The sequence below is a fragment of the Fusarium coffeatum genome (genome assembly GCF_003316985.1).
Source record: "Fusarium coffeatum strain FIESC_28 chromosome Unknown BRIP53273_contig_195, whole genome shotgun sequence".
NCBI classification, from domain to species: domain Eukaryota; kingdom Fungi; phylum Ascomycota; class Sordariomycetes; order Hypocreales; family Nectriaceae; genus Fusarium; species Fusarium coffeatum.
The window spans coordinates 164,119-191,921 of NW_022157988.1; the positions used below are offsets into that span (position 1 = coordinate 164,119).

Here is a 27,803-nt window from a genome sequence, read left to right on the forward strand (position 1 = left end):
GACTCTCAATCGGACTGTAATTCCATTTTTCCTTAATAATATACGATTAAGAATAGGTACAGAAAGGTAAAGCCGTCGTTAATCGATATGATAGAACAGCTTAGATACTTTGTGTGACAGTCGACTGACCATCGTTGCCTCGGACGAAGCCGAATGATCACTCCTGGTTGTTTCCTCAGAACGCCTCCGAGACTGCATTTGCTTAACAAATCTGGGCCACGTATTTGTCAAGACAAGATACTTGACATGCTGCTCGATGCTATCGAAAACCCTAGGTCCAAACTCCGCAGGGACTACCCCAGCGTAGCAGGGCTTCTCCATACCTGAGACAGGTGCTGACTCAAGAGATGTCGTTCTGTCGAAGGGCGTAGCTGGATGCACGCTTGACTGCCCGTATGTTTCTCGCGCAGCTGCTTCGAACATCCTTTCCATGAACTTCTGATCTGCCGATGCAAGATTCAGTGGAAAGTCGGCATCGTGTGGACTTATAAAGTTGGCGTAGATATCAAGTGCACCATTATACGCATCGCGTACATCTCTCTCATTCGGTTCCGCACGCAATGAGATTTTCCACCTTGTCACCTCTGTCAAGAAAGCGATATTCTCCCCTGAAAAGTCGTTGAGGGCTGAAAAGTCTTGGAGAGGCCTGGGGTTGCTATTGAGGGTATAGTGGAAGGCGCTAGAAGTCAGAAGTATCTCCTTCCTCTCCTGATCTGAGAGTTCATGTCCCACTTGAACCGGTAGATGAGTGCCTACCGCGAAGCCCCTTCGTAGGTTATCGAGCTCTTGGATCGATGATGATGCTGAGAAGGAAGCTTCCCACTCAAAATTCAGATTTTCGACCCGCCTGACAAAGAGGCGTTGTCTGATGAGTTGAAACGTAGGGACAAAAATAGTAAGGATTTCCATGAGGAATATTGAGACGTGGATCCTGGGTTTGGTGAGCAATTGTCTATATGAGAACTGGTGACTTACCATGAACTTGGCGGGAAGTAAGCGTTGACCGGTTCGAATGCGGGTACATAACTTGCAATCAAGAACATAGGTGTTGCATGTAAGCTTTCCATCACTGTTAGCGACGCAACTGTGATACAATGGTGGCTTCTAACCTAGATAGGCAGCAGCCGATAGTTTGTGTCCGCCACCCCATAGTATCATGAATTCCCCAAGTCTTCCAGATCAGATATGGTGCAACCTGATGACATAATAATTAGCCAAGGAAATAATGTTACGTTGGGAGATTCTTACCATCCATGTCCAGACTACCTGCCAAAGTACAGTCGGCCACCATTCCCAGCCTTGGCCTAATTCAACAATTTGCTCGGGAAGTGTTTGACTCTTGATTTCGGTACCCGGAATACCAGAGGTTGGATGGTATTTGCGACATGCGAACCACATGCCAATTGTCAAGATAATCTACCAATCCTAGTCAGTTTCATTAATCCACGATGACAAAGCAAAGATAACTGACCTGAACGTACATACCGGCCCCCGTAAGCAGCAGCAACTTCTTTGAGTATTCCATGCATCTAAACCGACATGGCCAAGAATTATAAGGTCCCGAAGAGTTGTATTGATCTCTTAAATGGGCACTGCTGTACTTCTTCTGCATCTTCGCAACACGGAGAAGACGACTGTTGGATGCATGGAAGAGAGCAATTCCGAGCGGAAACCAGATGCCCATGAAGAAATACTGTATATTGTATGCGAGAACGATCGGCATAGTCTGTCCGATGGGGTAGACGAGTTGGCCAAGGATCCAGTAGGCGTGGAGCAAAACTATGGCTGAGAATGAAAGGGCGATTCCACGAAGTCGAAGTAATGGGTCATTGCGATTGATCCAGCAGAAGATCATACCAGAAAGAACGAGGAGGGTCCAGACGACGCAAAAGGTCATGTAGAATATCCCGATCCTATCCCACCTAGCCCGGCTAGGTGGGAGGTTGTAGATGGTGATGACTGGCGGCTCATCCATCGTGTCGCTGTCTCCAGGATGTCGTTACCAAGCAAATGTCACAATCGATGAAGACTGTAAGTGCAAGGATATCCTGTTGAAGTTGGCGATAGTATAAGTAATAACAGGTTTCTGGAGGCAAGATGCCATGCCTTTCCTAATATGATGTACAATCTGCAGGGCGACCCCAGCCTCCCAATGTCCCGGAAGCTGTAGAGGCAAAAGAGACTTTAAGCGTTTATGGGTGAGACATTCTCGGCTTGTTGCGAGGCAAAAGCCTCCCTGCATTAGAGAACGGCACAAGGTTTCAGATTTCAACATGATGGTCCAATAACCTAAGAAATATGATGGCCCCGAGGCAAAATTCCCTTCCTGAATTTGAGACACGGCTTAGAATCATTTTCATTGGTCAAACTACCCACCACAACATTCGGCATTGTGCTTAGATCTCCCAGACAGATCTCATCTCGGTGCTTTGAGATCTAGCTGTCAACCACCAGATTGGTTTACCACTCTGTTAGCAATCATTTTTCACGGCATGATATAGCAGATCTTTACCTCGTGGGATGAGAGCGTGACAAAAAGTGGCTGGAGCCCGATATTCTTCGGATTCTACCAAAACCGATTTGCGCTTTTTGCTCTTTTTGCTTTTTATTGTTAATTGGTGTCATATGATGTGCGTTATCCATGGACGGCTCGTAGCTTTTCCTCCATAAACTTGAAAAGAAAAGGAAAAAAAGACATGTAATTGCAAACTAGTTGTCCCCCCTCCCTTTTTCTTTTTTCTTTAAATATACAGAATAGTTTTAATTTATAAATATATTCTCTTTTACCAAAAGCAATCTTAAGCTTTTAAAATACCCTAAACTCAAGAGCTTAAATAAAGATGATAATAATACTTCTTTTAATATTAGGATTAACTTATTTAAAGTTTAGTTTAAGTAAAAGAAAAAAAAGTAATAATGATTTTATAATAAAGAAATACTAAGTAACAAAATGATAATGTATCGTATAGTATTAGCTTAAAATTAGGTGATCTTAACTAGATTTAATTAATTTACAGTAACTTAAACCTGAGTTTAGAGACTATAAGTAGAGAGTTTTATATTGTGGTATAAACAGAGTACTAGAATAGAACGTCGCCGGGGAGAGAATGTCATTAAATGAGCTTTGCTTGCCACCTGCAGCCATGCCAAGAAGAGCAAACTAATTCCCTTTAGCCTGGGATGTTCCCAGATGTTTGTCTTGAACCCTGTTCGATTCCAGTTTGATGATTCTGCACTGGGACAGTTAGCGGATCAGACACTAGCTCTGGTTCCCGAACTGGACCCCCGTTCCGCGAAAAATCTGCAAAATCCGTGTCCTCATACAGATCGGCTGGGGGATCAACCTGGCGCGGTACTCCACTCTCATGCACCAGCACTGGCTGAGCTGGGGGTGCAACGGCATCTGTCATCTCAACCCTGTGGTTGAACAGTTGCTCTGCCTCATCACCTTCCCACGCTGTGTAGATGGTTTCATGGCGCAGAACAAGTCCTCCATAACGGCTTCTGGCATCAGACTCGGCAGTGGGTAGATCACTGTCGCTGCGATATTCAGGATCGACAGCTGGACCAAAGTCGGGCTCACACGAGTAGACGAATTCGCTTTTGCCAGTCTGGCTCTTATACTTGGCCACACCAATGAAGCCCAGAAACCAAAGGGTTGAGAATGCCAATACACACCACGAAATGGCTGGCACAGCCCACCAAACGTGTGTTCTGGGCTTCTTATCACCAGATGTGTCACTAGCAGACCCCGAGTAGTTGGAGTCGAAAATCTTTGATGGCGGGATCCAGCCCGTGATGATGGGGTAGAGGTTCCCAACGAGGTAGAGGAAACCACAAGCGATACTTAGCTTCGGGTTCACGGAGCCTTTTGTCATCCGCGCCCAGCTTCGTTTTACCGGCTCCTGATTCGGGACTTTATGTTCCCGAAGCGTCGGGGGTGGCTGTGTTGTAGGCGGACCTCGGAAATGCAGAATGAGGATGCCGAAGGCAAGGAAGAAGCCATACCATGCCGACGTCAGATAAGCAATGAGGCCAGAAAGAACGGAGTAGGCATTGCTTGCTGAGGTGTTCCACGTTGCCAGGATGAGAACGATGCAACTGGTAAAGTGCAGAACAAGCGCACCGACAGGCGTCTTCTCCCGGTGATTTGAAGGGTTGAAGAACTTGAAGAAGCGGACACGCAATTTCCGGTTGCCAATAACCCTCTGTGAGTTATGTCGCTGCAACTCAATTACGCCCTGGCGCCCGGTTTCCACGGGCTGGTCCTGCGGTTTGCGCTCTCCTCCTTCAAGCCACATGAGGAACCTGCCAAAACTGACGTCTCTGTTCATGGCGAAAAAGCTTGTGAAAGGCAGGAAACCCTGCTTGGCAATCTCTTGCTTCATTCGTGCAGCAGTGTATGTCATGACGACAATATTGCCGAATGCATTGATGGCTAGGAATGCGTTGACAGCGCGCTTGATTTCGTAGCGCTTTGAGTCTGACTGGTTGTCAGGATCGAAGATGAGGTAGAAGAACTCCTGTGCCACGTTTGTGTCCATCTGCACATTTGGCGGGACAATTATCATCTGTGGTGGACGTCAGTTAGTCAAAGATACCGTGAAGAACTCCGAGAGAGCCAGTCTAGAGGTCTTACATAGCAGATGTTGACGGCCATGTACAATACCGACACCAGGCCGACGCCCCACCACATGGATCGAGGATAAGTCTTTCGGGGGTGCTTGATCTCTCCCAGAACCTTTTAATGGAGTTAGCCTTTTCCGAGATCTCTCTGTGCGAGAGCAAGTTGCAATTCACTGACATAATTTGGCTGATCGAAGCCTGAAAAGGCAAAGACTAGTTGAATAAGTTGGCAATGTTTCCATGAGGTGAGGGACTCTACTACTTACTGACGGATAGAAAGGCCTGTGCATAGGCCTTACCCCCACCTGAAGAGTCTGTAGGATTAGGTGCATTACTTTTGTCCCATGCCGAAAGCCCTCTCAACCCGAACGGCCCACCGGCAACTGCCCAAGTGGCAATGATCATGAAGATCAACATAAAAATCTTGATAAAGGCAAGGAGATTGTTAAGCAAGATACCGCCTCGACGAGAGAAGGCGTGGATCAAGCATGGAAATATGGCAATGACGATGGCGATGCCGCGAATGGTGCTCTCGTTGAGATCACGAGCATCCTTATCGGGATTCGCAGCCTCCACAATACGCAGCGCGCATTGGATACAATTACCAGCCATATTTCCAATGCAAATGAAACTTATACCAAACAGGACACCGCTGAGCATCACTATGCCTTCCTTGTATCGCGGCGATGGGAAAACGTATTGGAGATAATGGAGGTCGCCTCCCGATCGCGGAACTGACTGCTCGACGCCGTTGATTACATATCGCGGTACATTGAGCCCGTACTCAATGTAAACGTGAGCTCCAGTAAGAGCATAGATGCATCCACAGAGCCAGAAGAGAATGGCGATGCCCGGACTGCGGACACCTTTCATCACCGTCGTGGGGCTGTCGAAGATACCGGTACCTGCTCAGCAGTCGTCTCTTAGCATTGTACATCCAGATAGCGTTGGTAAGTACCGGGATCTATGGAGTAACATACCTATCATTCGATTGATCACTAAGCTCATTACATCGATGTTGGTAAGTCGAAAGCGCTGTGTTGGGGCGTCCGTGACGATGGTGTTTGGGTTGAATCCCATATCTTTGTATTTCACCATGAGTTCTCCCTCATTGGGGTTGACCTCTTTTTGAGGCTGGGGGGAGTGCCCGCTATCTTCAGTAGACTGTGTGGTATTCATCGTTGGTCAAGTTGGGGAGGACTTCAGTCAGTGGAAAGAATAAAGGCGCGACTCGAGTGTTCAAGCTAAATCCGACCATTCCAGGTAGACAATTCGGTGAACAATTCGGCCTACGAAACCATCCAGGCTCGCTCTTGTGAGGGACGTGTCACATAATAAATACTTAGCAACGACCTGAGCGGCCCAAATGAGGCGTGCACCACAACTACCTAGTAAGGCTTGGCATCAGCCTCTGGATGTGTCTGTGTCCCGCCCGGCAAGGGAGCGCTCGAAGCTCTCGAGCTGAATGTCACCGGTCTTGGTAGGTGAGTCAAACGCCCCCAGTTGCCTTGTTTCGACTACGAGGCTTACTGCGCCTGCCAGTAATGGGGAGTTTGTCCACTTGTTGAGGTAAATGTTGCGTAAGAGCGAGATGCCTCGTCAGAGCGGCTGAACAGAGACATGCATGTGAGTCTCTCACTAGTCTATCAGATACATCTTATGCCAGCCCTCATTCTAGGATTACAGAGGTACTATCTGAACAGGCTTGCGTTCCAATAATGCAGCCACAACCTCTCGTGGCTCACTCCGAACCATCCGCTGTTTGCCTTGCCGCCAACCCCGCCCAGGCCTCCCATGAACCTTGGTACATTAACAGGTACTCGACCACTCCCCGCATCCTCTCCCTTGACTGCCCCTGCGAGTTCTCACAGGATCGACTGCACTGCCTCTACTATAACTATTGAGTCGTTATGGCTGGTGTTATTCAACTCGGAGACGCGATCAAGTTCGCGGAGCTTGCCCGGACTGTCTATGAATTGGGATGGTCAAAGGAGCACAATGCAAGTCAGTTCACCACCGGGTTGTTCCACTGTCCATATAGTCGAACCAGCTGACCGCAATAAGGTGAAAACTATCGCGATTTTGTCGCCGATGTTCACACACTCCAGACAAGTCTAGAAGACCTCGAAGATGCTGTCATAAGAGCCCAGCAGTCGCTTCTCAATCATGGAGCAGTGATCACTGACAGGCTGGGTGGTGACCGAGATTCCTTATTCGAAATTATTGGTGATTACGATGCCACTTTGCGGGAATGCCGCCAGCTTCTGGAAGACAATCGACGTTACGCCGAGACAACGGGTCCTATCAAGAACATTGGCTGGAACATCAGCGTTATGCCTCAGGTCGAGCATCTTAGAGGTCGGCTCCAGATGCATAGCTCTCGCATCCAACATATTCTGAAGCCCTTTCAAATGTGAGACTACCAACCGACCTGCTAACTCTCGAGACCCTATGATGGTCTTTAGAGTTCTTCTGCTAACTCCTTTCGTTTGTTTAGTGACTTGATAACCAATATCCACAGAGATTTGAATCGGAGACTCCGGTCTATGCACAAGGATATACAAGACGTCAAAAGGACCATGAACTCCATACTCAGAAATCAAAATGCTGACCTCGCAAACCAAATTGAGCACGAGCCTGTGCAAGAGGTTTGCTATGTCAAGATACCAGACTCGTTGTTGGGAAGGATGGAGGGTATGCTAGGGCGGCGTCAATCTCTGGGGTTGCTTGAGATGGCTGACTGTTTTCTCATTCATCTGACGAGGGTCACACTGCAGCCTCGCAAACTGCAACTTTCTGTACTGCGACCTCAGGTCCGATCAAACAGCTTAGCCAGGAGTGCTTATTTGAGTTCGGTGACTGGTTCGGCATTCGAAGCGGACGATACGCGTCAACACAGAGTTATCTACTCGGGGCCTGCTAGTGGTACCTCTCAACACAACATTAGGGGTGCATCGGTGCCTAACTACTTAACCTTTGCTAAGTGCCAGATACTGATGGATAAGATGAAGAGGCTTGATGAGCTGCAGAACCCTCGGAAGATGTCACATTGGCCTGGGTATATCGAAAGCCTCGAGGAAGTAAAGTTCCTATACACTTTCGTCTATACATGATCGACTGATGCTAACAACACTGTAGGAGCTGTCGGCAGAATACTCCCAGTTTCGAGATGAGGTAATCCTGCCTGACCCTTCAGCGTTGACAGATGCTATGCTCGCCTTTTGGCCAGAAGACGAACCACATACGACTGCGGCACCTCCAGCGCCGACCACCCAAGACACTTGTTTATTCCAAGGGTAAGCTTTCTTTTTGCCCTCCTCTTTGCGCTGGTACCAATCTGACTATACAGATCTTTGGCAACTTTGTCGCCTGACATATCTCGGCGTGAGATACAATTACTACAACAATCCGACTCGGAATACCGCTTCAGAATTGTCGAAACCGTTGAGTCATACACCCCTACACTGACAAAAATGCCAGGAGTGTTTGACTTCGATATTCGCTCCGCTTTCCTGATTCCATTGTATGCCGACCCGATGGGCCGCAGCAAGGCAAAACGGCCACTGGAGATCATAATTGAAGAGAAGAAATTGCAGCGCCACTACGTCTTCCTTCGCTTGCAAGATGTCCTAGCATTCCAGGCGGCTGTGACCGGTTTCAAGGTTGTTGACGGCTACATGGAGTAAGTCTTCTCTTACTTATCGTATACATGCTCGAAACATGCATAACCCGCAGACCTAGCTGACTCTCCTAGACCTCGCGCAATAGCAAAGTTCATTGTGCATGGACAAGAGCCTCCTGAGGACGTGACTATACAGCTATGGATACCAAAAGGATGGACCGATACAGATGACACGATGATCAAGACACCACCCAGTGGAAGTCAAAGCCGCTCCGATAGCATTTCTTCGCACCAATCCACCACCTCATATTCCTCTAGCTTGAGTCACAAAAGCCAACGCTCCCAACATAGCGTCACTGTTAGCCTAGGGTGTAGTAGTGTTGGCACAGGCTACGGCACAATCCGTCAACCCCCTCGCAGCCCACTTCTGGTGCTGTTCGTTGGACCGAAAGGTCCTGAGGCCAGAAGGTCCATCGTGGCCATCACTCTCGATAAGTGGACGGAGACCCAAAGAGATAAATGCAAATGCCTGCGGTTTCCGGAATGCCCCATCACGGCCATAGGAAGCAGTCGTACACTGATAGACGCTCGCAGGCTTGTTGGCGAGAAGTGGGACCTTCTACCACTCGCGGCGTCGCGTAGGGACGCGCAGTATCCCTGGTTGGGACTTATTCGCGTCAGTATCTGGTTTCCTGCTCCGGAGTTACGAAAAAGGTTTGGTGGCGGACCTTGCCGATGTCCCAAGGAAACGGAGGGCGAACTTGAGTTGTGCCATATGCAGGGGCACCAGGGCCTCTTTGGGGTCGTGAAGGACTTCTACCGGAGGCTGTTGATACAATATCATGATGAGACTGACAACCTGGTGGATGTGGTGAATGGTCCCCCTTATGGATAACCTCCTTAGGCAATTGATATTCCTTTACCTCTGATGTCCTAAAGGCTATCAGATTCCAGTTTGTGGACTGCCTGACTTCCGCCCTCGTCTCAATGTGTGTTCACGATGTTGGACCGTTGCGAAGGCAGGGCACTAATTTACATATGCTACGACGTCCACCAGAAAGCCGAGTTTAGCTAACAGTCTAACTAGCCACTAGTATAAACAATATAAACAGCACTCAGGATTACTTCAGGCATGCATGTTCAGATAGGATTAATTTTTGAGGATGGAAAACTAGAATAATTCCATGTTGAGAGCATACTTCTATCCCACTAAACCAATCATAATGGCCCACATAAGATCAGTTACCAATTTTGCCAACACCAGCAATATTCTTGACATTAGTCGGCACATCACCGACATTCCAATGGGCCCACTGAATGTTGCTCTTGTCCTGGCCAAGCTTGTTGATGGCGCCCTTGTTGACGAGAGCATTAACAGCGCCAGTGTTACCAGAGAGGCACTTCCACCTCCGGCTGTACCAAAGGCAAAACCAGATGCATTACCCTTATGCTGGGCGAAGGTCGACGGCAAAGCAGCTAAAAGAGAGACCAGATAATGGGTCTTCATTGGAGGTTTTTTTATCACAATGGGATTGCTACGGTGGAATAATGTAGATCGTTGGGTATCGTACATGCCTTGAAGATAAATATTTCACGTAGGACTTACCCTATATCAAACTTATAAGATCAGATGGTAATAGGTGTTCTTTGTCATGGAGTAAGTGAACCTGGCGGATATTTACAATTTCATGGTAGATATCTCTTTCCTGTCGCCTGGTAAATTTAGTTTATTATCTAGCTATAGGGAGGAAATTGCCTTAACGAGTTTTATCTCAATTATGATTGTGAAACTTGACTGACGACATACCAAGCTGGGCACGCAGGGCTGGACACGAATTTGAGTCTTGGACATTCCCAGACGAGTCAATAGTGGAATATTGGTAATGGGATTTAGTTCAGATCCGGGTACTTTGAAGCTTGACAGTATGGAATGGCAAAATGTAAACATTGAGAGTGATGAAGAATCTAAGCAGGTGTTGTTGCCTCTTATCTGATCGTAGACGTGTGACAACTTGATCCCTGGCCTCAAAGGTATGACATTGGTATGTAGTCACTGCCGAGCCTCTGAGTGAGACAATTGATTCAAATATTAGCAGAAATATAACATCAAGTGAGCTTTGCCCGTAATACAAATCTGCCACTGAACAGCAGGCGCGAGTCCAGAGCAAGATATCGACTTATTCTCAAAGTTGCCACATGCACTTTCAGAGCCTGATTGAAGCGGGCCAAAGTTGGCCCGCATTGGCACTTCGGTGTAGGTTTTTACGAGATCCAGGCCGAACGTAAGCTCAATGTGCAATACAGAAGGTCATTTGGCGAAGCCACTCAGCGCCATAAAATAATTATTGGATGATCTTTTTCTCTATCTCGCGAACCGCTTACCAATGTGCAACTCTTGTCACAGCCGAGTTTCCAAAGTGTCACCCTTGAGGCAATGATTAAAGAGGCGCCCCCAACTTAGAATCTCTGGGGATATTCTTCTCTCCTCAAGTCATCCGTTCACTCAAATTCATTTGATCTACATGATGTCAGACGAAGTTGGCGTGCAGATGGATGGGGTCTCGATCTCACGAGACTCTGGCTATGCGGACAGTCTGAAGCAAGTCTTTGAGGGAATGGAAATTTACACGGGCGATGACAAGACAGAGATTGGAGAAGAGTTTCATGAATCAACCGAAGGTGTTGAAGATTGGCCGCAACCAGCCTCATCCTAGTAAGTGTCTCTCCTTTCAAACGACATAGTGCTAAGATATCAGTATCACGGAACAGGCTGACAGGGCCAGAATCCGTCTTTTTTGTCGTGTTTGCGGCGAGAAGGGCGAGCCAGCCGATTTTGTCCTATGCAGTGGCTGCGGAGCACCGCGCATGCCTGCACATAGGCGATGTCTCTCCTCATCACCCATCCATCAGCTAACCCGTGATGAACCTACCATGTATGGCAATGCTTGCGAGGAGATAGACTTCCAGCAGTTCATCTACACATCGTCCCTGTTCGATTCTGGATTTCTCACAAAGGACAAAGCATCCCTGCACGTTGATGATTTATGGTCTACCTGGTTTGGTGTGGCTCACGATCAGAGTGGCCATTTCCCACAACTGAGCATCTACCCACGACTGCAGACTTTGGTTGACTGCGCTACTGACAGACCAGCTCGCCAATATCCGAGTCTTATCTCATTTGTTGGCGATACCGGGTCTGGTAAGAGTACGCTCATCCGTGCTATCATTCGCATGTTGGCACCTCGTGCCCACGACAGCTTTCAAGTTCCTGTTCAAGGCACTGCCGGTGATGGCTTTGACTCCACGAGTAGTGATGTGCACCTCTTTGCGGACCCTAACACCGGCTCAACTGAAGTTCCGCGTTTCTTTGTTGGTAAGTCCATCTCTCTCTGCATCGTTTCTTCTAAGTCGCTCACTCACCTGCTTTAGATTGCGAGGGTTTCTCAGGGACCGATACGCCAGTAGCGCGTCAGCTGGTGTCGGACGTCACGAAAGCCCCAGTCTCTCGTGCTATGCAGGACGGTACCCTGCGATCACCTCCCGCTCCTTCTCGAGAGGCCGCAGATACTGTCGCACGACACACAAGCTCTGCATCGATCAGGGTTGACTTACAATGGGGTAAAGTCCTTGCGCCGATAGAGCCACCAACACCTCTTGGGAAAAAGCGACCAGGACAGGTTGATCCGAAGTCCAGAAGCATGGTAGTTAAAAACGTCTATCCAAGGCTCCTCTACGCATTCTCGGACGTTGTTTGCTTTGTTACTAATAACTCGAGGTAAGATACTACCGATCCTGGCGACCAAGGATATGCATACTGATAACAGTACAGAGCTTCGCAAACCATTCTGGAACAGATGTTCAAGTGGGCCAAAGACGGCCACGAGAGAACGCTGAACCAGAGGGTCAGACCAGGTCTTATCATCGTACTCAACAAGATGCCAATGGACTCACACAATATCTTGTCATCCATTAAGAACGCCACCAGGCAGTTGCTCGAGAGCTTCCAAAAGTCAACGCGCTTTCAGGAACTCCAGCAGAAATGGAGAGCCAGAGGTCGGAACATTCATAATGCAGAAGAGCTCATTCTCTGTTACTATGACTCGTTCCGGGTCATATCCATACCCCAGCATACCCCAAGCTCACCTGCAGTTGTCCAGGTAATCTCAGATCAAGTCAAGAACTTATATAATGAGACTCTGGCAATGTCGGAGGATATTCGCCGAAAGCGCAAGTCCTTGAATCTGGATCTTGATGTCTCCAGTTTGAATGCTTATCTACATCGGTCTGTTATGGCTCTGGGTCGAGACTTCCACAGTGCGCTCGACTTCCACGAGCTATCAGATGGTGACTCAGCGTTGCCAAGACGCTTCAGCGAACATCTTTGTCAAGTCATGTTTAAGATGACCAAGCTCAGAAACTTCGACACAAGTCAGGCTACGGGCGGAGAAGCTGACCTCGTGCTTCAAATGACGCCTTACATCGCTGCCTGCATTATTGCGCAGATTGACGATACGAAGCACCAAGGTGGGCACTCCGAAAGACTACAATTCACACCGCCTATGGTAGCTGACATTTGTACAGATGATATTCAAAAGAGCAAAGAGGCACTCGTTGACGAAGCTCAACGGGGATTGAAACGTTTCCGCGAGCAGTTCTGGAGATGCGAAGCCAAAGACTCCAGTGGGCAACGCAGATGCAAGAACTATCGACAAGGTCACGACAAAGGCCATCAATTTGAGACCAGCAACGCCCCTCTGAAAGGCTCAGACGTTTCTGTTGAAGACATAGAAGTTGGTCCATATGAGTGCTCGTACGACCCTGTATGCTTCACGGATCAGTTGTGGGACGAGATATTCAAGCTTCAGGACCGGACCCACGCTATAGACAAGCTAGCTTCAGCCGCGACTAGCTGCGGTGTGACCGGAGCAACAACGCAAAGGACCTGCTTGTCCTGTCTTTCAAACACTCCGACAAACATGCTTCCTTGTAAACCACGGGAGCATGGAGTCTGTGAGGATTGTATCAAGAGATGTAATCATTCTACGGGAGAAGAGTCTCTTATCCAGATGAGCTTTTGTCCACTTGGCTGCTCATTCACATGTACGCCATGGAGTATTCGTGTTAAACCACGGACTGCCGGCGCTCGCATTTTGACGCTAGATGGGTACGTTGCTTTATGATCCCCACATATTCAATTACTAACGGATAGGTAGAGGTGGTATCCGAGGCATCATCGAGCTCGTCATCTTGTCCAACATTGAGGAGGAGGTTGGTCTTGGAATTCGCATCCAGGAGCTATTCGACCTTGTCATTGGCACGAGTACTGGTGAGTTGTCGCGTTGTCATCGCTTATCCTAGATGGGGCTAACTGCGGGTTAGGTGGTCTTGTCGCACTTGGAGTCTTTGAGAGAAACTGGAAGATGGGTAACGCCGAGAACACTTTCTCGGGCCTCTCGAGACAGGCTTTCTCAATTCGAAAGGCTCTAGCTGTCCCAGTAATTTCCAAATTCGCCGAGCCATTCTGCGATTTTAAGTACAAGAGCGCTGGCATCAACAACTCCTTGCAGGAGGCGTTCGAGGGTGACTACCTATTCGGACAAACCAAGAACAGGCGCAAGTCTGGTGATCAAGTCAAGGTTGGAGTAGTCGCGCAGGTTGAAGGCCGCAATCAGCCCTGCCTGATTGCAAATTATTCCCGCAATCCGATTGATAAACAGAAGGATGGAACAGAAGCTTGTAAGTCGTTGCTAATGAAGTCAGGGAATATTTATTGATTTTGCGTCCAGATGATTGCCTCCAAAGAGAAGATGAGCAGAGTAAAGACTTCTTAACTTGGCAAGCGTAAGAATCTCTTTTGAACCATCACCAACTCTCGCACTAATACTCCTCCATAGCGCCCGGGCTACTTCAGCCGCCCCGATTATGTTCAAGCCTTACATCCACCAACAGACTCAAAAAGTCTACATTGACGGTGCCGTTGTGCGAAATAATCCCGTCAGGCTGGCATATAAGGAAGCAACACGAATTTGGAAATCTAGCACGCCACCAGATATCATTGTCTCTGTCGGTACCGGAATATTAATTGGACAAGATGGATTGTTGAAAGACAGCAAGAGCTCCCATATGGACACTTTCAAGGCCTTTATTCCCAAGGGCATCAGGAAAAAAGTCGAGACCGGGATGGACATGGTTCAAGCGACACTTGACTGTCGCAGAGAGTGGCTTGACTTTAGCAGCCAGCTTCGTGGTAGACCGAGAGAAAACTGCCATCGTCTTGACGTTGGCCTCACGAGCAAGCCCCCTGCTCTCGATGATGTGGAAATGATTTATTGGCTACGCGGAGATGCACAGCGATACCTTCACCATGAGGGAGGCTCGGCATTTAATTACTTCCAGCGTCGATACTCAAGCCCCAGCGACCACATCCGTACTGTCGCCCGTCGACTTCTGGCTTCACTCTTTTATCTATCGGACACTCTTCCCCGATCAATGCGCGGAGGCAGCATCAAGACCACGTTACACTGTCGTCTGTCACGCCACTCTGAAGGAGCTCCGGCTTTGGTCGGTAATATGAACGGGCCCTCATTTCGCATTCGCGAGGTCAACGATAATGGGGAGGAAATTGTACGGCCGATTCAATTCTTGACTGCGGAGAAATTTGACCAGAAGACAATGTCGGCTCCAGTCGAGGTAGCGATCTCTGACGGGAGCTTCGAAAGGTTTGTGGAGGTACAGTTCCCGAGGCGAGGGAAGCACTGGGAGGCTATAGGGGGATTTTGATGAGAGGTTCGACGATTTTTGTATCTATTTTGTCAGTATTACTTGCAATGTCTCGCAATATAGCTATTCTCAATCAGCTTGTCATCTTAGTGGGGACTGTTCATATTAGAAAGTACGACCCCCAGACTTCCGCTTTGCTGACGATGATAATTGAGCTTCACTAGGTATAGCGATTTCCTTTATATGTATGAACTGGCTAATAGGTACAGCGGAGGCTCATAAGACGGATGATACGGCGGTATATATACGTAATAGCTAAAACCCGACAAATAGACCCTTGGGGGCTGTAAAACGGAAGATGTCCTGTGTGTCCGGGTGCTTGAATCAAGCCTTCAGAAGCCACGTCAGCCCAAATTCCAATTTCCAAAGTTGAGTACTCTGCATAGCCTACCAATATTGTATTGCTATTTCTTGGCGTGTTATGTTAAGTCTGCCTCAACGAGACGACGTCATGTTGCCTGTATATACAGTCGCGCAGACATCGCAGCCTGATCTTGATTTTTCTCTCTTTTCTTCATGACTTCACCCCAAAGTCATCTTGTATTGTCAAATGAATCCCAACACATCGTCTCAGGCTGATGTTATGGTTGTTGTCTCTGCTGAGTTCAGTGGCAATCTTCTCAATCAAGCGCGCGGCCTCTATTATTAGACATTGGTAAGTATCCAATATCCAATCGACTGTACGCCACCAACCATCTGAACCTATTTCGATAAATGTGTCTTAGAAGTCATTGGTTGGCCCTACAGAGGGCCGGTTTGGGGGCTATGTTGTGGAACCAACAAGGCGCTCTGAAGAAATCAGGCTGTGAGATGACCGGCGACGTATATAACCGCCCGTTTCCAGGCAGAAGACGCCCATCATATCCTCAGTTCTCTTACCCTCTTTTATGCTTATACCTTATTGCCATTAAACATATACCACCAACCTGGTACAGATTTGAATAAAACTCCGATAACCGAGAGCATCACAACTATGGCGTTAACAAAAAGGTCAATACTCATCACCTTTACCTCGACCGGTTGGAGACGAATGGCCTCTTATCTAATCATATTGGTCTTCGTTCTGACATGTTTCCTTGTGGCCACACTGCTTGTATCGCTTTATGGTACCGCGCAAAGCTCACACTCCCTCCTGCGCGACACTGTTATAATGGAAGGGGACTGTGACACCACCGGACAGGCCAATCTGTGGCTTCATCTCGCTATAAATATTATAGCTAAGGGCATACTTGGATCATCCAACTTCTTCATGCAGGTTTTGGTTGCACCCACGAGAAATGAAGTGGACTTAGCACACGCGCGTGGCCACTGGGTTGAGATTGGTGTACATTCATTACGCAATTTCCGTTTTCTACCTCGCTATAAGACCGTCCTATGGCTTCTACTCTCGTTGAGCTCCGTACCGTTGAACCTCATTTTCAACGGTTGCATACTGGAGTCGAGGGCTTCCAATGGGTTTCGGGCTCTCATAGTGTCTGATGAGTTCACGAACGGGGCCGCGTGGTCGACCCCTTCCGAAGAGCAGGGTTATCGAATCAGAGGTGCTGATAACACAGCACTGGAGACTATATCGAGCATCCAAGATGGTATTCTGTCAAGGACGAGCAGCTGGGAGAGACTCAACTGGGGCCGATGCATAAGTCGTTATAATTCTGCTGGTAACTTGATGCACAACCATCGCCATGTCGTCATAGTGGGCAGGAATGTCGATGGTACACCAATTGATGGATGGACCATGCATGATACGAAGAATATAACCGGATCCTACTCTGGAAACACGACAACATCATTGTCTGAGTCGTATGCTTTCTTGCATGTTGACTCCATCTTCAGGTCACATGGTCGTGGGTGGTGGCGGTGGGACGTAAGTTCCGACATGTTTAACTTCACTAGTCAGGAAACATTAAACAAGTTCATCTGGCATACTCTCCTCTCTGACGAGGGTGTGATGGATTCACCAGGTCCACACATTTACCCAGGTAGTCGACGGATCAAGGTTTCCCATTGTCTTTCTGAGAAACACAAGGCCTCTTGTCGTTTGGTTATATCTAATGGGCTCCTCTTGGTTGTTTGCCTGATGTTCAGCCTCAAACTGATACTCTGCATCATCGCTCTGATCAATTTGAACAAATCAAAAAATGGCGAGTCCTTGACGACACCAGGAGATGCTATTGCTTCCTTCATCTCGTCGCCGGATGCAGGTACGAAAGGAATGTGTACTCTGAGTTCTTGCCACTTTCAAAATCCTGATCTATATCGAGAGATCTCAATATCTGGAACATCCCGGCCCTGGAAAGGTCTAAAGGCGAGTCTGGGTGGGAGTATTACAAAGTCCATCTGGATTTTATCATATATACCCATCTTCGGAGCGCTTGCCCTTGCTGTCTACATGTTTAGTCTAGTTATCCCAGTCATGTCGATGTAAGTATCGCTTCAATCCCACCTTATCTCAACCCAAAAACAATAGTGTTGACAGACTATCTAGTCAAGATAGTTATTTTCAGCACCATAACTACAATGGCGCAGTCTCGCCAGGAGCGATACCATCAGAATCATTAATAGGACTTACCGTCATCGCTAATATTCCACAACTCCTTCTTTCGATCTGTTATTTGTCACTGAACGGGCTTATAACCCGGATGGTGGTTGAGTACGAATGGGCTCGGTACAGTACCGGCTTTCGTTCACTTCGAGTAACGAGCCCGTCAGGCAATCAGCGCTCTACATATCGGCTTCAGCTGCCTTATCGTTGGTCAATCCCGTTACTTTCCACTAGTGCGTTACTTCACTGGTTATATTCCAATTGCCTCTACGTTAGCAATTATACATGTAAGTAGACAATTTGACGATCACTCGTACGCCTGTTAATCTCTTGTCTAGATAACAGTCCTGACATGCCGTACGGAAATGTTGCGACAGGCCGTGGCTTACAGTACTCCACCGTCGCCATATTAGTTGCTCTTATAGTGTCGTTACTAACAGCATCCATTCCTTTCACTATTTATAGATACCGGTTGCCACTGAACACGACCCATGGGGGATATAACTCCATGGTCATCTCAGCTGCTTGCCACTGTGTACCGATCAAAACCACTACATCAACACCCAATTCAGCAAGGGCCTCTATGGAGGCGATGCTTGTGGCTGATAACAATGAAGATATAGAGGAGTTACAAACCAATGCCAATCGGTTCGACGCCCAGGCCTCGAATGATATAGACTTGACAGTCCTGCACGCAATGTCGCTCGAAAAGGTTAAATGGGGAGAGGTTTCAAATGGAAGAGAAGATGATGGAGTTGGTCACTTAGCATTTGGATTAGAACAGCAGGATGTTACCATGCCAGTTGAAGGGAAGTTGTATTACTGATTGTCTGTAGATATCTTCTTTAGGCGCTAGGTCCTGGATTATTATGATGAGATAAGAAGGACGTGGTCGATGCTGGTACCTGTTTCTGGAAATGCTAGATACGAGATTATTGTTGCACCAAGCCAACCTTCCAATTAGGATGGCTATATGCAACTCACTAATTTCTAGCCAGTCATGGCCATCCAACCCTGTTCAGGCAAAGTCACGTTATTCGGTAAGCAGTTTACCTTCGCAGCCTGATCTGATTCTACATTTTCCTTTCTTTTGTTTTATCCGGCGTTCAATCTACGAAATGGATCCTATTACAGCTTTTCAGGTTGCTGGTACCGTTATCACCTTCGTAGAGTTCAGTCGCACTCTTTTAAATGACGCGCGAGACGTATACAAATCTCCTTCTGGAGCTACTTCTCAGGTCGTTAGGCTTGGTAGCATTGCAGATGACCTGAACACCGTCGGAGGTCATATATCAACGTCCTTAGAGAGTTGTCCCGAATCATCTCGCACCATGTCTGACAAAAGGCTAGTCAACATCTGTGGGCGCTGTACTGAAATGCAGAATGAGCTGCAGCAGGCACTTCGAGGCCTTCAAGCGAGAGGAAACACAAAGTTTGACTACGCAATAAGCAGCATCGCGACCGCATTCAGATCGATATGGTCGCAAAGCAAGATGAATGACCTGGATCGTCGTCTGAGAGAGGTACAGTCGGAAATGACGATGGCAGTCCTCATGTCTCTTTGGTAAGTCACTAAGAGTGAAGAGCATGTAGCATTACCGTTCTCGGCTGAAACCATATCCAGGGAAGACGAACAGATACATGGCAAGTCGAGGCAAGAGAGCCTGGCCGCCGTTATTGCAAGTGTCAAGGACACAGATCGGAAGGTTGACCAACTCAACGAGCACCTACTCCAGACAACTTCTTACACCAGTTCTAATGGTTCAAGCGAGCGCAGTATGCTATTCAGAGAGCTGTGGAAAGCGGATTGGAGACCAGACCGGGATCATATGCATGAATTTGAGAAAATCTCTTCAGACGAGGTCGCACGTTTAGTTCAACAGAGCATTATCAACAGTCTGTGGTTCAGATCCATTGAATCAAGAGATAAAGCAATTTCAGAGACATATGAATCGACATACGAATGGATACTCGACCCCAACGGTTCAACTGGATTCACTGCCTGGATGGAAGAAGATCGGAGCTTGCTCTATTGGATCACAGGCAAGGCTGGGTCGGGCAAGTCCACATTGATGAAATATCTTGTTCATCACGAATCAACAATTCAACATTTACAAAAATGGGCCGGCGAACTGCCTCTTCTTTTTTGTTATTTTTACTTCTGGGAGGCCACGACGGAGGAGTTGCAGCATTCTAGATAGGGCTTTGTAAGGACTTTGCTATGGAAGGCGTTCACACTGAGGCCAGACCTTATCGAGAAGGTGTCGACTCGTCGGTGGGCAGCATACAATGCCCTTCGCGGCTGGGAGGGTCCAGTTCCCGAGTGGAGCTGGGAGGAACTACAAGAAACATTTCAAAACCTAGCTTCATTGAACAGCTCCTCACTGAGATTGGTCTTGTTTATTGACGGTCTCGATGAGTTTGACGGGAAGCTTTCCACTCTAATCCTTTGGATCAAGGACATTGTTGCAAGGTTTCGCATCAAGCTTTGTGTCGGAAGCCGGCCTTGGACTGATTTCAAGGATGCATTTGATCAGTATCCCACCCTGACTATGCAAACTCTCACGGCCCCAGATATTCAGGCCTACCTCAATGGGCACTTTAACACAAGTCATGCCTTCAGGGATTGGCAAACGCTGTCGCCCGGTGTAACAGAATCGTTACGCCATGATTTGCTTGAGAAGGCAGATGGTGTCTTCCTCTGGGTCTATATTGTTGTCAAGGAGCTTATGTCAGCCTTAAAAAAGGGCAAGAGCATATATGACATCAGCTCCATCCTGAACGACTTGCCGACCGATATGACGAATCTCTACACTAAGATTTATGGATCCGCGGATCCAGAGGAAGCGAAAAGCGCCGCGTTATACTTCAGCCTACTACAAGCCGCTATCCACCCGCTCAAGTCCTACGAGCTGTGGTATATTGAAGAAAGCAAACCCGTGAATGCCAATGATAAGAAAGCTTGGGCATCCATGGAGAGTGTAATTAAGAGACGCTTGAATAGCTCCACTCGAGGCATGGTGGAAGTTTCAAGGTACAACATCGTTATATTCCATCACAGAAGCGTCTCCCAATGGCTATCGTTACCTGAGGTGGTACCTGTCATATCCTCTCACTTGTCCGAACATGTCAACACCAGGCTCCTCCTAATGAAGGGTCATCGCGCAAGATTAGACCAAGAATGGCAAGCCTTTGAAGCCAACACTTCCACAAACACCGCTCAATCCGAAGAATGGTCTTATTACTATAGGGGACTATTCAACATTTTTTATTACGCCTCACTGATCTCAGAGTCTTCTGTTCCAACCCCCGCGCTCCTCCAAGAGCTAGAAATGACACGGGATACTTTGGACCAAATCGCAACGGCCATGGATAGACCATGCAATCCGCGCTCTGCGGAGCCAATGGCCAAAACCAAGCCCAATCTGTCCCGACGGCTCAAGAGCATCCTACCGACCCGTGCCAGATATCGAGGAAACCCCAACCAGTCAGCAACAGACACGATCAGAGTCGATGAATATGAGGTAGGGCACTGGTCTTTGCCTCCGGACTGGGATGAAAGCAGTGCGCAGGGTTGTTTCACGGCTCTGGTTGCCCACTTTTCGGTGCACCCATACGTAATGGCTCAAGTGAAGAAGAGTCCGGATCTCCTTGTACAGAACAAGTATCGTGTGTCTTTGCTCAGTGGCGCGATCTTTGGCCCGAGGTCACTGGGACGTTATGGTAGTGATATTCCGCCAGTGTGTTGGCAATCACGCTTGCGGCTCGTTGAGGCTCTGTTGGACTCTGGCGCACCTATCCGGGGACGCATTCCAAACGATAACGCAGTTGCCGTTGGGCAGGAACTCTACTACCTGGATTCTATAGAACTTGATGATATGAGCTTCTTAAGTCAGATAGGACCTGAAGAGTACTGGAATGAAGTGAGAAGGCTATTAACAATGAAGATGAGCATGGGTGATCGATTCCGACGGCATCTGTTAATAGCCACTATTCCTATGCCCTTGGGTTAAGTATGCAGACATATATAACCTAATTTCATTTCAAGCGCAAGCCATGCTGGTTCATTGACAAAAGAAAGGTAGAAGAAACAGCTGGATTCAAGCAACCTTCCGCCCTGATACTATGAACCAGTGGACATCTCCCTGAGATAACTCGTGGCAATACCTTCGTTGAGGTAAAGAAAGGGAGCTTCGACCCCAGGGCAACAGATGTCCACTCCGTTTCTTAGCCCTCTTGACATTATAGCCCCATGGAAAGTCCGCGTAGACACTGACTGTCCGCCGATGGATGAATGGCTTGTAACGAATTGTCGCCTAAAGCTTAGAATACTGAACTAGCGGTATCCAATTACTCATCTAGGGTGGCATGAAGCCTCTCATTATCTCACCTTCAATATTGCTCTTAGCGATTGTCGATATCCCTCTTTACATATTACCGATAGATTGAGACTGCCATGATAGAAACATAATATCAAAAGGCCACTTCCAAATATATTGCGTGAAACCTTGACCTGAGATGGTGAGAAACCTTGGCGTTCCACCGATAGGACTAGCTATATTCTTTGTATGCTTCGACCTCAAGGCTTCCTAATCCAGATTCCAGGGGCGTAGGGTTTGGCTTATGATCTTGCAGGTTTACTGCCGAATACCTCTTAACAAGATCCCCTAATCGTCGGTCTTTTATGAAAACGACTTTGATCGGATCCTGAGTCCGGTCATGTTGCGCCCGGGCATGCTCGGTTGATTTGCTTTCTTGTCTTTCAGTTGTGGACTGCTGCAACAAGACAAGATCCTCTGGATTCATCTCACCCTGCAAGACTACCGACACCAGGTGCGTAAGGTAGTAATATCCACTCTGGACATTGACTCCTCTGGCTGCAATATTCAGGATACCGCGGTTCTCTTGCACCTCTTGTTGCGACACTGGGTCTTGTAGCTGCTTCAGTGACATATAGGCCAGGATAGAGAGATACTGCGTCATAATTCGGTCTTGCATAGCGTATCCATGGCGGAGGTAGAACAGCAGCATGATACTCTCGAATCCATTACGGGACTCTGTCAATGTTTGAGTGACTCTCCTTTTCGCTTCTAAGGCCAGCGTTGGTTTCTTCTGCGAGACAAGAAACTCGCATACATTTATTATAAAGGTGTGGTATTGGAGACTGTGTTGTTAGCAGGTACTCAAGTAACATGGACATAGAAACAAAGAGTGATTAGCTAGAGAAATGGAGAATAGCATGACGTACTGAAGCTGTAGTTCAACTGGATATACAATATACCGTGGTTCGAGGGACGGTGGTAAATGAGAGAACCAGTCTCGATAGCGTTCTAAAAGCCCTAGCAGGCCTTCACACGAAAATTGCCCGTCTCCATTCTTTGCCTGGTATAGATGGGCGGATACTTGATTCGCAATCTGCAACAGGTCACATCTCGCTTTGAATAGTCGAGCAAAGTCCAACGAGGTCACGGCGCGCGACCCTGGATATTTAAAAACGACGTCTCCGTACCATTCAGCCTGCGTCTCCGGGTCCGGAAGAGGAGTTTGCGGTGGTTGATGGAAAGCTGGAGGTTGGACATATGTATAATACTGGATGCTTGATCATTGTCAGCTAACTGTTTACCATAGGCCGGATCGTTGTTTACCTAATCCAATAGTATAAACACCAGGCCGTGAAAGTATACACGTGTCTTGTTCGTTCATCTAGCTGTGGAGATAGTGGCTTGAATAAACCCAAATTGTAACTCAAAGCAATTGCTTGCCCACTGAAAGACAAACCCGTACTTTCCATGGAGCTCATGTTGTATACCGGATTCAAGACCATGGCTGCTTGAAGGGTTGTGATTCGTGGCTCTTCACTCTGTTCCAGATCCCAGAGCCTCCGAGCTTCAGCCAAGAATCGGTATCTGAGGCTTGATGGCTTCCAGTAATCTAGACGATGTAACGGTTCTGGACAAAAGCTCTGAGAGGAGTCAGCTCCAGATCTTGGTATCATACAGGACAAAGACTCACACAACATTCGGCTAATACAGCATTCACCAAAAGAGGTGAACAGAAATCCTCAGACCCATTGAGCATATCATCCAAGAAGTAGTCTTTGTGAAAGAAGGGGAGGGACTGGTGCTCCTGTCGAAAATAGAATCGCAACATATTCCTCATCAGTGTATCATCGGTCAACACGGTTGTCCAATTCGAAGGCTTTACTAAGTTGATCCTTGGCTCTATCAGTTCAGCTGCAGCATACGGTCTCAGATACTGCGGTCTGAATCGATCATGTAGTTCGATCGTGTCGGTGCGCTCTGGTGAGTGTTCCATCAACGTAGCCTCATATACCGGAGATTGAAAATATAGATTGCCCAAAGACTGTAATCTCGTAGGTATACGAAACGCGGAAGGAAAGCTGTTTCGGAACCTTGTTTCGGGAACAAGGTGTAGTTGGAGTAGCAGATCCCCAGTATCAAGATGGCGCAATATTGTGCCGGGATCTTGGCCAGTCCTGATACGCGTCATGATGGTGGCGGCGTCCCCCTCATCACGGTCGCGCATGGCATCGAAGAGCTGTTGGAGATTGGACTTTGATGTTTCTCCTTCCTCCACCTGCTTTTGTAGCTCATCATGCTTTCTTTTCATGGCAGAGAGACGCGTCTCGGAGGGCTCTGTCGCGTAGGAGCATTGCAGCCCACGGGCTTTACATGGTGAACACAGGGGACGGAGGCCGTTGCACTGTGACGTCATCAGTCATAGTCCCAATCGCGAAAAAAGAAAAAAAAGAAGAAACATTTTACCTTTGTCTTTCGAAGGCGGCATGAATCGCAGGCGACACCGGTCACTGGGCGTATTCTTTTCGGAAGCAGAGCTGTCGATAGCGGTGGAACAGGGGCTTGGCCTCGAGGCACTAATGGCCTTAGATTCCTGCAGCCAGTAGCTTCACTCATCTTCTCCTCGTTGATATCTAGATTGGTTCGCTAGAGGACTTAGCTACTACGATATGTCAGTCGAGTTTATGATTGAGGTCTCAGGTGTTCGCCTTTCTCAAACCCCGCAAGGGATGAAAGGTGAGTTGATTTGTCAGAAGCATTATCTTGACCAATCAAACGTCGCGGCGTTGGTGCCGGCAAATTTACATCGGTGTCACATGATAATTAATGACGGCACTAATGGAAGCATATTACAGGGCCGTCTGGGTATCAGAAAACCTGCTTGCTGAGACCCCCAGGAAGCAATTAACTTTGAGACTTTATGTCAGCTCTAGTCTGCCCTCATTTTGGCGCTCTAGGCCTCAGAGGCCAATGTGTACAGTAGGTTGCCAGATAGAGTGCCATCATATGTACTCTAGGGTATCAGTAATCATTGATATTATTAAATCAAGATAATCGTCCTCATCAACAATACAGTCTGACGGGCGCTTGTCTGCCCAACTGGCCCGCATCACTAGACGTAGTAATTGCCAAATATCCATTATCTTCATCAGGCCTCACGTCACCAAGACACAAAACGACATCCTTCATAAACCTCGTCAAATCATCTTCTTCCATCACCGATGACCCCAATCCCTCGACATTTATGTTCCTGTTGTCTTTGAGCAGACTCGCGATATACTCCAGTGACTCAGGACCTCGCCTCAATACCCCAAATATGACTGCCCCAATAGCAGCCAGCAGCATGATGGTTGAAGAAAAGAAGAGTACCACAAGCCATACAAAGTCAACACGCATCACTTGATAATCAGGAACCATCCAACCTTGAGTGTCGACGCCTGGATATTGTTTCTTGTCCACTGGTAACCTGAGACCATTGACTCCAGGTATGAGCAGGATTTCTCCAGAGTTAATGTACGGGGCAAGTCCATTTATCCAAAAGGTGTTGAGAAGTTGCGTCATACGCTGTGACAATAATGCGTCGTTAATATCCCACATATAAGGTGGCTTATTGCGATCAGTGGCACATTGGGCGAATGCTGTCCAAGCCGAAGGTGCTGTCCAGGCATAAGGGAAGCTCGGATTGATGAGGTAGCATTCAAGAGGCGAGGGGCGGATAAAATCGTCTCTCATTTGCGAGCCCAAATTATCACTTGTTGCATTGACAAATGAAGCAAAGAAACCGTGGTCCATCGCTTCAGGGCGATGAAAGACTGTCAGATAATCGCTGTCGACCCTTTGCCCGTGCCGAATATGATCAACCGTGCATTCCTTTCTCCAGCATGATATGTTCGCTTCGACGTGGGTTGTATTCACTCCGCAACTAGCCTTTGTGACGCCTTCTCCATGGAAGGACTCGAACTCAAATCCTAGAGGCCGTTTTGGATCAATAGACCAGAGCTCCACGAAGCCACGCCAAAGCTTCAGGACAAGTCCATCACCGTTAAAGTACTTCCTTCTTTTGAACCCACGGGTTTCATTATATTTCCTTTCTTTTCCCTCGAAGTAGGTTGTTCTCTCAACCTCCCTGTCGACTTTCTCCGCGGCCCTCGCATGAGGGTACCATCTTCCACCAGCCATGGGGGAGTGGTCGAAGATCTCACATTGCACAGAAAGGTAGGAAGTAGCCATAGTGAATATATAGTTGATGGGTGCATTTGTCTGATTGATCGACCGAATCGGGAGCCCAGACAGGGAGGAATACTCGAGGTCTTCGTGGCCTTTTACGGCATACCATCCGTTATGATCGCGAGAAATATTAGAGTGAATGAGAGACTCAATCATTGGAATCTTAACATTGCCGTGGGCATCGGAAGATGCACTCTTCATTCTTGGGGGACTTGATATAGCAGATTTGAATGCATCGTTGATGGCAGATAACCTTGATTCTCCACCTGGATCAACAAGGCCTCGATCTGACCAAGACCCAGTAGTATCCAGAAACCGGCCGTACCATCGTGACTCTGTAGTCTGAGGTCCTTGAGTAACGGCACGTAGAGAGGCCTGACCACCAAGCGGCGGCAGAAGCCAGAGGACGATAATAGGCAAGGTCATATATGACAAGACTCTTGTCTTGACAGCTGTAGAGACTGCGCTGAACACAGTTCGACTGCTTTGAAGATAATGAAGGTCCAAAACCGTTACCCCACGTTCTAGGGTCCATTGGGAGAATGTTTTGAGAAGATTCGCTAGCGACACGGCATAGGCGATGGGAAATAGTGTAGGACCAAATGTCGCGACGGTTTGAAGTCTCAAGACAGGTAACGAGTCTGACCGACTTTGGTCAAAGTAACAGAGGAGGACGAGGAAGTGGATTTGCGACAAGGCAGAGCAACTTTCTTTCGCTTCGGCTCTTCAGAGATGGTGCGAGCAAGTGGCGCTTCTCCCGATACCACCGGCTGGCTTCGCTTGTAGACTGGCCTCCACAGATTTGTTGCTTCGTTAGGATCTTCGACGAAGGTAACATTGGACTCGGAAGCTACATCCGGCGCCTCTTCAACGTTGGAGATGCGGTTGTATTTGGTTGAGGACATCTTGAGCTAACATCTTCTGCTGAGACTTTCTGCAAACCAATCTCACCGGGATATTGGTGCTGGTCAATCTTATTGCTTTTCACAGTTAAGAAATCAGGCTCTGAAAGAGGGGTTGCCATCCCATCCATAATGTTATCCATATCACGAGCATCAGCAGGGCGGCCTCAACACCATTCGAAACCGCAATGACAGCAACGCAATTCAGCCACACATTCACTAGCCAGTGATGAAGTGGAGCTTGGAGCCTGATTCTATTTATGTCCCTCCTCCGAGTACGCCTACTCAGGTGAGGCATTCTTATGGCCGTCAATGCTTCATCAGAAGAACTCGCCTATGAGATCAACAAGGCTCGAGCAAGGACAATAAAATTACTGAGATCTCACTAACGAAACTCTATCTACATACCCATCGCGGATGAATACGACTGGCTATCGCGGAGATTGTCAGGAATTGCGTTGCATGATAACCTTTGACATGGATTATACTCTCACCGAGAAACAAAGTTCAAATACCGTGGGCGCCATGGCGCTGGAACCCCAGGGGTCGGGTCCATGTTACACTGGCGAGTCCGATCGCTAAACGAGGTTGAATTAGCAGACGGGTGCCCTGAGGCTAGCCCTGTAAACTCGCCAGACTAGCACTCGGCTCAGCGTTGTGGCGTTTGATGTGTCGGGATTCACAATGCGCAGGACAGATGTATGCAATTCAATTGACAGCACTTAAAATTCATGAAAACTCAGCATTCATTGTTCAGAATAATTGACAATAAGTCATAGTTACAT

The 27,803-nt window shown here is 47.8% G+C and overlaps 7 protein-coding genes across 7 annotated transcripts; 4 read left to right on the forward strand and 3 right to left on the reverse strand.

The window, feature by feature from the left end:
* Positions 1 to 78: 78 nt before the first annotated feature.
* On the reverse strand, positions 79 to 1,975 carry FIESC28_08423 (uncharacterized protein; the record flags this gene model as incomplete). Its single annotated transcript, XM_031162561.1, has 5 exons — positions 79 to 931; positions 976 to 1,059; positions 1,110 to 1,195; positions 1,249 to 1,416; positions 1,472 to 1,975. 5 exons carry the CDS (start codon positions 1,973 to 1,975, stop codon positions 79 to 81), a joined length of 1,695 nt encoding a protein of 564 aa, XP_031013421.1.
* Positions 1,976 to 3,170: 1,195 nt separating this feature from the next.
* FIESC28_08424 (uncharacterized protein) lies at positions 3,171 to 5,805 on the reverse strand (the record flags this gene model as incomplete). The annotated part of the gene is made up of 5 exons (XM_031162562.1): positions 3,171 to 4,571; positions 4,640 to 4,741; positions 4,805 to 4,839; positions 4,893 to 5,531; positions 5,607 to 5,805. The coding sequence occupies 5 exons, from the start codon at positions 5,803 to 5,805 to the stop codon at positions 3,171 to 3,173; spliced, it is 2,376 nt and encodes a 791-aa protein (XP_031013422.1).
* A 731-nt stretch (positions 5,806 to 6,536) lies between these two features.
* FIESC28_08425 (uncharacterized protein) lies at positions 6,537 to 9,143 on the forward strand (the record flags this gene model as incomplete). Its single annotated transcript, XM_031162563.1, has 6 exons — positions 6,537 to 6,630; positions 6,691 to 7,039; positions 7,148 to 7,274; positions 7,765 to 7,922; positions 7,976 to 8,308; positions 8,381 to 9,143. The coding sequence occupies 6 exons, from the start codon at positions 6,537 to 6,539 to the stop codon at positions 9,141 to 9,143; spliced, it is 1,824 nt and encodes a 607-aa protein (XP_031013423.1).
* Positions 9,144 to 9,471: 328 nt separating this feature from the next.
* FIESC28_08426 (uncharacterized protein) lies at positions 9,472 to 9,744 on the forward strand (the record flags this gene model as incomplete). Its single annotated transcript, XM_031162564.1, has 1 exon — positions 9,472 to 9,744. The coding sequence occupies one exon, from the start codon at positions 9,472 to 9,474 to the stop codon at positions 9,742 to 9,744; it is 273 nt and encodes a 90-aa protein (XP_031013424.1).
* Positions 9,745 to 10,773: 1,029 nt separating this feature from the next.
* Positions 10,774 to 15,250, forward strand: FIESC28_08427 (uncharacterized protein; the record flags this gene model as incomplete). Its single annotated transcript, XM_031162565.1, has 9 exons — positions 10,774 to 10,961; positions 11,005 to 11,621; positions 11,678 to 12,023; positions 12,078 to 13,412; positions 13,462 to 13,574; positions 13,628 to 13,984; positions 14,035 to 14,089; positions 14,143 to 14,967; positions 15,238 to 15,250. The coding sequence occupies 9 exons, from the start codon at positions 10,774 to 10,776 to the stop codon at positions 15,248 to 15,250; spliced, it is 3,849 nt and encodes a 1,282-aa protein (XP_031013425.1).
* A 3,438-nt stretch (positions 15,251 to 18,688) lies between these two features.
* FIESC28_08428 (uncharacterized protein) lies at positions 18,689 to 21,583 on the forward strand (the record flags this gene model as incomplete). Its single annotated transcript, XM_031162566.1, has 3 exons — positions 18,689 to 19,134; positions 19,195 to 19,466; positions 19,818 to 21,583. The coding sequence occupies 3 exons, from the start codon at positions 18,689 to 18,691 to the stop codon at positions 21,581 to 21,583; spliced, it is 2,484 nt and encodes an 827-aa protein (XP_031013426.1).
* A 538-nt stretch (positions 21,584 to 22,121) lies between these two features.
* On the reverse strand, positions 22,122 to 27,021 carry FIESC28_08429 (uncharacterized protein; the record flags this gene model as incomplete). Its single annotated transcript, XM_031162567.1, has 7 exons — positions 22,122 to 22,734; positions 22,819 to 23,166; positions 23,216 to 23,532; positions 23,583 to 24,293; positions 24,356 to 24,535; positions 24,971 to 26,577; positions 26,763 to 27,021. 7 exons carry the CDS (start codon positions 27,019 to 27,021, stop codon positions 22,122 to 22,124), a joined length of 4,035 nt encoding a protein of 1,344 aa, XP_031013427.1.
* Positions 27,022 to 27,803: the final 782 nt, after the last annotated feature.